This window comes from Maniola hyperantus, chromosome 3 (genome assembly GCF_902806685.2).
Source record: "Maniola hyperantus chromosome 3, iAphHyp1.2, whole genome shotgun sequence".
Taxonomy (NCBI): domain Eukaryota; kingdom Metazoa; phylum Arthropoda; class Insecta; order Lepidoptera; family Nymphalidae; genus Maniola; species Maniola hyperantus.
The window spans coordinates 14595785-14606753 of record NC_048538.1 but is presented as its reverse complement, the minus strand read 5'-3'; the positions used below and the strand labels follow the sequence as shown (position 1 = coordinate 14606753).

The 10969-nt window shown below is 37.8% G+C and overlaps 1 protein-coding gene across 1 annotated transcript; it reads right to left on the bottom strand.

The window, feature by feature from the left end:
- Nucleotides 1-2720: 2720 nt before the first annotated feature.
- Nucleotides 2721-10512, bottom strand: Nsun5 (Nop2/Sun-like domain containing protein 5). The gene is made up of 6 exons (XM_034984521.2): nt 10295-10512; nt 9700-9955; nt 7482-7741; nt 6381-6494; nt 5771-5945; nt 2721-4631 (listed from the first exon to the last, which is right to left on the bottom strand). Exons 1-6 carry the CDS (start codon nt 10415-10417, stop codon nt 3019-3021), a joined length of 2541 nt encoding a protein of 846 aa, XP_034840412.1. The 5' UTR covers nt 10418-10512; the 3' UTR covers nt 2721-3018.
- Nucleotides 10513-10969: the final 457 nt, after the last annotated feature.

Below are 10969 nucleotides of genomic sequence, written 5' to 3'. Positions count from 1 at the left end.
GCTGTCATTGCACTTTGTAAGTTTTGTAAGTTTGGGCTTTGTAAGGAGTGGTGTGCTCGTAGGCCCGAACAATGTAGTGGCTACGTCGTAGTCAACCGACATCAGCGTAGGCGAAATTCTGACATATTGTAAATAAGCTAAATAAGATAAGCTGATTCCTAGTTCCATATTAGGTATGTATGGTACGCTACAATGCCAACAATAAGTTACCTAAACAACCACAAAACCGTGGGGTGTCATCAATAAACAGCCAATAACGGAAGCGCTATTAACCTTTAATAACGATTACCAGCCAACTTAGAACCTTATGCCCTTGTTACAATAAACATTTTGCGTCGTAACTACGATATAACTATCGGTGACAACCGGTGACTGACACTGTCATAATAATCGCGCATCTTTGTGATTGGCTGGCGGTGTTGTAAGTAGAGAACGCCCTTGTAAAGTCGCCCGCCCAGCATCGTGTCGCTAGGCAACCCCAGTTGTTGATCTGAGACGCGGCTAAGCCTCCGAAACATGCTGGCCAAACGAATCGGCGAGTGCCAGCCGACGGTGTTTTACTGGTTATATTCTCTTTGTGTGTTTACGAACTGCGCAAAGATCATTCCTTTGATATTTGTATGAAAACTTACCTACATCAGTCGGCAAGACGGCCAGTGCTGGCCGCACATGGCATTTGTATAAGCCAAGTGGTTTACCGAGGGTATGCGTTGAGCGCGTTGGATGAACATGTGCAAGGGGCATTAGAAATTAAGAATACAGTGCAGAGACGTGGCGTGGACGTTTCATCCACGAGTGCACACTACTCAGGGACTGATACGATTAATAAAAACATAATTTTTCGTCGCAATTATGACAATGTGATCTAAACAAGACAAAAACTTAAAGGGCGCAGTGAAGTTCAATTTAGGGGTTTTTATTATGACGTAACGTATTTTTTATTATAAAGTACCTAAAGTACGCGACAGGTCGAGATGGCAATGACACCCGCACAGCCTCTGCGCTAACCCGGAATAACGCGCCTCCCTCCGCCTCATACCCCGATTGTCATCTCGACCTGTCATGTACTAGGTAGGTACGTTAGAGTATAATATAATAGATAGAATAGATAGATCGAGGCAGGTCAAGATGGCATTCGTGGAGGGAACGCCCCGCATACCCGCACAGCCCCCTCGCTAACCCGGTGCGGGCGAGCGCGGGTGTGCGGGGCGTTCGTTTCTCTGCCGCATACCCATGGCAATAGGCCATCTCAACCTATCGCAGACTATAGGTGAGAACAGCAGGCCGATTGCGAATCGACTGCATCTATCATTTAATGACAGCATCAATGTCAAAATATGGTTTTCCTAGCACGGTTCATGGAGACAGTCCACAAAGGATAGATGTGGACAAAAACATGTTTTGACAGTTCATTTACACATTCTATAGCGACGTCGCTACAGGCTCAAATCATTCTCGACCACTGGTTTGGAAATTGGAATGCATACCTATTCCACTGAGAAGTCAGCAAAAAACTTTTGGTTGCCATCGTAGGGACTGAAAAGCTCTGTAAAAATACTTACTTTTATTTTCAGTAACTTAACACAAATTAATACATTTTAGCCATAACGTTGGAAATACCATAGGACGATCTTTCATGTTGCTATTTGGGTCAACACGTTCAATCGACCTTCGAGTTTATATTTATTTTTTTATGTCATTTCTTTGATTCTGCGGCCTTGGTCTAATTAGAAGTTAGAACGCGAAGGTACATACCTATTCCGCACCAGCTGTAACTTACACGTACAGACGTTTAGTGCGTGTTCACTTCAACTATCATTCATTTATCATTCATTTAGGGCCACAATATGTAAAAGTAACCTTGGTAGTGCTGCTCCTCTTAATAGTATTGTCATATCCTATAACAATGTGTTCTGAAAAGCTAACCTAGATATTTTTCAACACGTTGAAGTGGCAGTGGGCAGGCCACGTCTGCCGCAGAACCGATGGCCGATGGGGCAGACGTGTTCTGGAGTGGAGACCGCGTATCATCAACCGCAGTGTGGGACGACCTCCAACCCGCTGGACTGACGACCTTAAGAAGATAGCGGGAAGTGGGTGGATAAGGAAGGCGGAGGATCGTGTGTGGTGGCGTGCTCTTGGGAAGGCCTATGTCCAGCAGTGGACGCAAACAGGCTGATTGATTGATTGATTGATTGATTGAAACCGTTAGATTCCCATTTTAAATAAATAAATCAAAATATTATTAATTATTATTCAAATAAACTTTTACAAATACTTTTGAATCGTCAAATGCATCTACCACTGGTTCGGAATGCCTTTCCTACCGAGAAGAACCAACAAGAAACTATTCAATAAAATAATCTCTGTGATAATAGTGAGTAAAATATTTATATGTATATATTTTTTAAAGTGGGTACAATATCCCTATTTAATATAAGCGAGGGGTTACGACTTTTGCGATCAAAATAATAAAATAAGGGCGCACGAAAGTGTTCGTGACACGTAAACAAGCGTGTCGCTGCAACAATCTTCGCAACAATCATAATAATCGACTGTTGATCGAAAATGAACTATATTTTTTAAGTGATAGGACTCATAATTAATCAAATCAAATAGTTACAAGGATAATAATAGTACAAAAAAATCAATATTCATAATTTTATACATATTATTAGCAGCTATTGAGTGACCAGAGGAAAGTAAATAAGACATCTATATGTAAAATGATCCATTTTATTAAAATAAAATATACATACAAATACCTATACACAAAAAATGGTAGTATAAGTTAAATGAAAAGAAAGTCATGAAAACCAAGAAAGTTATCGTCAAGCATTTTTCTTTTTCATTGCTTTTTTAGAATTTTTCCTTGCATACATCTGAAGATATATTTATAACTTCTAAAGATTCACCGTCACGTTTTTTGTGTTTTTTTTTTATCTTTTTTGGCATTTCTGTTTCGTCAATGTTTTCAGTTTGTGAATCATTAATATTTTCTGTAGTATTATTCTCTTTTTACATAGAAATGTCGTTAGCTGTTTCTGATACAGATTCTTTAAGTTCATTTTCACGATCTTTGCGTTTCTTCTTTTTCCTTTTTAGTGTTTGTATTTCGTAATTATTTTCAAGTATCTTGTTGATTTCTGGGGTATTCTCTACTTCTGAAGAAATATTTATAGCTGGTATGTTTACAGCTTCTATAGATTCATTTTCTTTGCACTTTTTATTTTTCTTTTCTGGCATTTCTGTTTCAAATATTTTACTGTTTTCTGTAACTGGTACGGTAACAGATTCATTTTCACGTTGTCGCTCTTTGCGTTTTTTCTTTTTTTTCTCTGGAATTTCTATTACATCATTATTATCAAATAATTCAATCGCCTCTGCTATATTTTTATCATCTACATCTGTTGAAATATCTATTACTGCTGCGGTAAAAGATTCATTTTCACGTTGTTTACGTTTTTTCTTCTTCTTTCCTGGCATTTCTATTACGTCATTATTATCAAGTAACATACTCTTTTCGGAAGTATTGTTATTTTCTATTTCTATAGAAATGCCTATCACTCTTTCTGATACAGCTTTTTTAAGTACTTTATCAAGATCTTTGCATTTTTTCTTTTTCTTTTTTGACGTTTCTATTTCATCATTATTTTCAAATAATGTTTGGGTTTCTTGAGTTTCAGGTTCTTCAAAATGTTTGCGTTTCTTTTTCTTTTTATTATTTGTAGTATCAGTTTTAAAATCATCTGATAGAACCTGCTTAAGACTGAAATTGTCACTATCTTCTTGTTTATCTTTTAAGTTGGAATTTTTGTCTGCACTTTCTGCATTTATATTTATAGATATATTTTTAATAGTTTCATTGTCATGGTCTTTTAGTTTGGATTTTCGTTTTTTATTTTTCAAATTTAAAATATCATCATTTTCTCCAAAATTTTCACTTATTTCATCACTATCTTTAGCAGTTTTACTAAGCGAATCTTCATTTTGAATAGAAATTTCACTAACTTTATTCCGCCTTTTCTTTTTACTTTTCGGAACATTATTTTCATCATTCATACGTTCAGAGAACTCTTCATGATTGGGTCCATCTTCTATATTGTGAGATTCACTGTCTCTGTGTTTCCTTTTGGTCTGTTGTTTTTCTTGATCATCATCTCTTGAATCATATTTTTCACTATTGATATCATTACCATCTCCACGTTTTTTAATTTTATCTTTAACTTTCTCTTCATGACCGTTGGTTACTTTGTTTTCATCTTGCTTATTTTCAATATCTCTAAAATCTCTGTCTAAGACTGCCAGAAAGAAACCAATTGTAAAATCACTATCAGCTTTAGCGTAAAGGCATCTAGTGCCCATACTTCCATACATTCCCGAGCCAAAGTTATTCCACTGGCCCTTAAGAAGCTCTCTTACATCTTTAACTCTCCATTTAGCTCTTGAAGCTTTAACGATATTTGTAACTACCCTCTCATTTTCTTCAGGGAATATAGAGCATGTGCTGTATACTATTCTTTTTGCGTTCGGAAATGAATTCATTGCGTGTTTCAAGAATTTCTCTTGTAAAGAAGTGAGATTGGTCATCCGAGTTTCTTCGACATAGCTGTGTACGCTAAGGTCCATACCTAAGAAAACGAGATACATTTCATTTAAAAATAATTAAATAGAGATTTTTAGAGACATTTCCTATGTGCCTCGGAGGTCTTCTCTAAGCTAAACCATCGATCCTGGTTATTATACACTTCCGATAGTAATCTGAAGTTAAATGTTTAAACCTAAAAGTCAAAATTGTACTCTTAGGGCCAGTTCATACAGACGGAGGTGAGTAGAAAAGTATACCGGCAGTGTAGCGGGATAACGGCGCAACGTCTTTCATGATAACAACCACATAACAAATCAAACTGAAGCCCCTCCCAAGCAAAAAACGCATAGGCAATATATATTATCCATATGACAGTGTAACTAGAACGCCAATAGCCTCATTTTGTAGTTTTAGTGATTTTGTATTTTTCTAATCCGCAATGTATAGCGTGCAAAACTCGGGTCAATGCCCCGCCTGCGACGCGGCATTGACTCCAAGTGGCCAACTTACGCAACGTTCATTGACCTCTAGCGTCAGTCAGATGTTTTATTTGCAATATATCGTGAACATTTACAAAATATAGGATTTTTTAAAATATTCTTTGGGTCTTTTTTTGCGATATCATATCAGTAATCATCAATACTATCACCTGACTTCGTTTTCGCTCGCGTTCTGGTTACACCCTGTATTATAAGTGCGAAAGTGTGTCTGTCTGTCTACTGTAGCCGGCATGAAATATTGTATATCAACCTTTAGAATGAGACTTCAGCTTTGAAGAGCGTTGTTTCTGTCACTACTTATTTGACGTTTTGTCGGTCTCAACAACAGAGACAACGCATTACGAAACTGCTATCTCTTTCTAAAGGTCAATGTATATATTCTGTCACATACTGTACTGTACTAGGCCCATCCGTTTAACCGATTTTGTCGAATTGATACAGAGTTTGCATCCCGGGGATGAACATAGGCTACTTTTTGTCCCGGAAAATTAAAGAGTTCTCACGGGATTTTTAAAACTAATTCCACGCTATCAAAGTCGTGGGCATATAGGCGATAGCTTGCATCCCGCATACATCTCATGTCTTGGGATTTTAATAACCTAAATCCACACGGATGAAGTCGCCGGCATCATCAGCTAAGGAATAGCACATGGATTATTTATAAAAAAGAAATAGAACTCACCAGATCCTGAACAACTCGGATCAAGAAGGATATACTCCACGTCATCCAGGTCGCCCCTCTTGATCTGCAAGGAGTCTTTGCAAAGGGTTTGTACGCACTTGGAGCCGGTCGCCTCCACTAACTGGCATAGAGTCTGGTATCTTTTACTGTCTCTTTCCACTGCATAGATTTTGCCCTGTTGAATCAAAAAATATAAAAAATGTAAGTACCGGTGTGGCTGTATTGACTTTAATCTCAATATATAAGAGTAAAAGTCACCTTTTCGACTGATCTATCAACGCACAGCTCGAAGTACTGGACGGATCGGGCTGAAATTTGGCGTGCAGATTGCCTATTATAACACAGACATTCGCTGAGACTTCACACACCTTTTAAAACATTATGGAGAATATTATGTGAATATTGTTGATATAATGTACACTACGCGGCAAAAAGTAATGTACATCGACCTTTAGGACATAGAAAATTTGTAGAGCATTGTCTTTGTCGTTGAGACCAACAAAACATCATATAGATATGAGTGACAGAGACAACACGTCGTATGACGCGGGGGCGTCCCCCCACCTCATACTCCGATTGCCATCTCAACCTGTTGCATACTGTAGTTTACCTCATTTCTCATATAAGCTGCGAGTTGCGTAGTCTTCATACCGGGCGCCGCACACAAGTCCAATACGACGCTTCCCGATGGTGGCGCGAGAAGGTGCACCGCCAAAGCGGTTGCCTGAAACGACATTTACTTTAAATCGCAAAGATCTTCTTCTTATTTCGGTCTCAAGGTGCTGTAATGACGATCTCGCACCGGTAGGCGTTGGAAGACCCCCCACTAATCACTATAGGTGGACATTAGATGAATCGCAGGGAGCCGCTGGATTCAGGCGGCGCAAGACCGTGGCATGTGCAAGTCCCTACTTGAGACCTATGCCCAGCAGTGGACGTATATCGGTTGATGATGTCAATAATGCAGGTTCTTGAATAGGTACCCTTTATCACTTCGATCGTCTCCAATCCATTGTAATCGCCACCACCTTTACAGTTTCTTGTAAAGACTTGTGGCCACTATATACCTACAGCAGCACTTCGCTACATCGCAAAGATAGAAATAGAGATATTTGGAAAGACACTGGCCCTTAAGATAGGGGCTCTCCTAGTTTAGGGGCCAGGACTCCATTATAGTTGTATGTAACCAATTTTCGATTAAAAGTAAAAAGTAAAAGTAGAATATTCTTTCATTCAAATCAGTAGATAATAATACCAAATCGGAGTATGAGATAAAAATGTTATAATGGATTTAAGTCTAAGATTAGAAGAATCTTTTTTATTAAGGAAACTAGCTGACCCGGCGAACTTCGTACCGCCTAACAGTCGATTATTTTTCAGGCAATTTTTTAAATTTTTTTCTCCGTAAGAACCATCCTCGTACTTCGAGGAATATTATAAAACAAGAATTAGCGAAATCGGTTCAGCTGTTCTCGAGATTTGCGATCAGCAACACATTTAGCGATTTTTTTTTTTTGATTTTTTTGTATGTTTGTTACGCGATTACTCCGTCAATTATGAACCGATTTTGATGATTCTTTTTTTGTTTTTTATCTATAAAGACTCCAAACGCATTTGAGCTGCGTTGCGCGACATATGAGTTTGTATGGAGCAAGATGCTGCCGCGTGGCATGGCACCGCGCAGCGCAAATTTATGTAAAAAACGATTTACCTTATCTTGCAAAATAATTTTGTTCTCTAGATATAACTCATGATCATGCATCCTTGTGCCAGGCGAGAACACGAAGATCGTCTTCACGTGGTAGTCTTGTGTGAAATCGTACTCTGTCAGCTTTTGTATTTGCTCGAGGTAGTCATTATAGGAACCCGACGTACACCGGATGAATTTATAGCCTTCATCTTGAAAGGCCCTTATAGCATCAGAGGTTGTTAGTAGATTCGTGTTGATGCGGACGTAACGGGGCCTGCGAACTATTAAAGCAATTTTATTAGTTTCACTAAAGTTTTAAAAAAATGTTAGGCATACCTACTACCTACTCATTTTTTTAACTAGTTTTTTGTTCTGTTATAATAAGTAATATTATGTTCTGTAATATACCTAAGTCAGGGAATTAAATGACAAATTCTTATTTTTTCACTATATCAGCAAAAAATACTAGGATGTACCTGTCTATATATTAAGGCTAGGTAATGATGGGTAGGTAAGTATGAGCAGTGGTAGCCTAGTGGTTAGGACGTCCGCCTTCTAATCGGAGGTCGGGGGTTCGATCCCGGGCACGCACCTCTATTTTTTCGGAGTTATGTGCGTTTTCATTAATTAAAATATCACTTGCTTTAACGGTGAAGGAAAACATCGTGAGGAAACCTGCATGCCTGAGAGTTCTCCGTAATGTTCTCAAAGGTGTTTGAAGTCTACCAATCCGCACTTGGCCAGCGTGGTAGACTATGGCCAAAACCCTTCTCACTCTGAGAGGAGACCCGTGCTCTGTAGTGAGCCGGTGATGGGTTGATCATGATGATGATGATGAAACATGATTTCCAACATAACATATTGTAGTACGAGACGGGTTGAGATGGCAATCGGGGTATAAGGCAGGGGACGCCCCCCACAACCGCACTCGCTCACGCCGTGTTAGCGCGGGGGGCTGTGCGGGTGAGCGGGGCTTCCCCTCCCCGATTGCCATCTCGACCTATCGCGGTCTATACTATTGGTGCTTGAAGTGAACATTATAGCTATTTATATTGCTAGAATGACCAATATAGGGTGAACAAACCTATATTAAGAATATATACCCTGAATAAAGAACCCATTCTGTCAGGTAGCCTTCCGGCAAACCTTAAGCCTTAAATATTCGCTGGCAAAAATTAATTTAAAGTTGATTAACTATATATTTGTTATTATGTGTTAATGCTATTTTTTTGTAATAAATGTTGTTGTAATTAAAAGTTGTAGCATCAACTATGAATTAATTTTACTTAATGCTTATCTTCTACTTCATGTTACTGTTCCATCTTATGACTGAATGTTACCAATATAACCATAAAACATAATAATTTTAAGAGCACAGATCTGTCACAGACATAAAGAACTACCTACTATAAGAAAGTTTGTAAATACACATCTAAATATATAAAAGCAAAGGGTGACTGACTAACTGATCTATCAATGCACAGCTCAAACTATTTGACGGATTGGGCTGAAATTTGGCATGTAGATAGCTATTATGACGTAGGCATCCACTAAGAAAGGAATTTTGAAGATTCAACCCCTAAGGGGGTGAAATAGGGGTTTAAAATTTGTGTAGTCCACACGGACGAAGTCGCAAGCATAAGCTAGTTGTAGGATATGCCCTAACAGTTATTTTACCTGGAGATATAAATGAAAAGGATGGAAATGGAAAATAATTAAATAATAAAAGATTTTTGTCTTTCTCTATTTATTAGCATAATATATCTAATTTTCTCATAGATGTTTTGTTGATAATACTGAACACACACTGGATTGTTATATAAAAATATAACTAACACACTAATCCTCCTTATTGAGTGAACTCTTCTCGGACTCATTTGTAGCTTTATATGAATGCTGATCTATTTCATTGCCATCATCATCATACTCTTTTTCATGATACGCTTTGTAGGCATACAAGAAAATTATTAGATTAACAACTACTACGGCTGACACCACAGACCAGACAGTCCTTATAAAGGGATCGACCGGGAAGTAATCCGTTAGAATGTGTTGCATGCCAAAAAACGCGACAAAAGGCAGTGTAAACATGGCTACACTATAAAGAAATAGATTTGCCATAGCGAGCGCAGCCAGCTTTGTTTGTTTTGGTATCAGTGGACCCTCAGTATTTTCTGCCATTTCGTCACAATGATTTGTCTATATCGCAGTATTAAATCTGTAAAAGAAAAGAAATTACCTTTAGTTTTCTCATCATCTTCACCTTCAGGTATCAATTTCCTAAATTGCTCTTTATATGACAATATTGTTTGCTCTGGTTTGCTTTTTCCCGGCAATTTCTTTTTTCCATAAAGCAGTTCTGCAGTAAGAACCTTTGCCAGCCAAGGGTTTAAACGTGGTTCATTCACCAAAATACCCGTGCTTTCAAACAAGTTATTGATATCAACAGCATGTTTAATAGTTTCATTGATCAGTGCATAAAGCACATTAATTCTCTGGAAATACGTCACAATCGTAAAAACACAAGTGGTGAGAAGTTACAAAACTAACAAGAAAGCGAGTTAATATTGATTGCCTTATCGTCCAGTTCCCGAGCTATGGCCCCCTCAACTTCACTATTATAATTAGGTACTTAGAGGCAAATTTAAGTTTTTACCGAACAGGCAAACAAGAGGGCGTGTTGTCAACCAATTTAGAGCTGTTTAAAGTTTTAAATCTCTAGCTCATCGGGAAGGTACCTAGTTTAAAATTGATTGTAAGTTCCAAATAGACAGATAAAGCGATTTAATAAAAACGTGGTAAACGAGGTATAATAAAAAACTTTAAATACTTACAAAATGCTTTAATTTATCGTCGTAGAGTAAAGTTTTGAAGCTACCACCCTCTTCAGAAACCTTCTGAACAATATTTGCTGCTATTTTATAACTTTTTGGAACGCTAATTGAATGAATAAACATTTTAATTATACCCGAAAATATAAAATCCTTATCATTTTCCAAAATTGTTCAAAATATCAGTCACGCATGGGTCACGCGAAATACGAATGTCAATATTGTCAATGTCAATTTGTTTTGTCATTGTAAGTGACTGAGTGTGGAGTTTTGGTTATTTATGTTGCATTCAAATTATAAAATTAAACATGCATCATGTGCAGTAGAAACGGGCACAACGGGTAAGATTGGTAGGTATAACTTTTTTCAAACAGAGAATTTACCCACTTTATACTTTAAGATAGGTTTGTATGGAATTTCTGTCTTCTTCTCTCTGAGAGACAAAATCCGTAACAACGAAATCAACGACATCTATAGGAGAGCCAAAGTGACCGACATAGCTCAACCTTTAAAAATATCAATGAGCAATGAGGCTCAACGCAAACGACAAAATATTTTTTTGTTTTTGACATCACTGACATTAGTTTTAGGGTTGCTCTATCCATACTAATATTATAAATGCGAAAGTGTGTCTGTCTGTCTGCTAGCTTTTTACGGCCCAACCGTGCAACCAAGTTT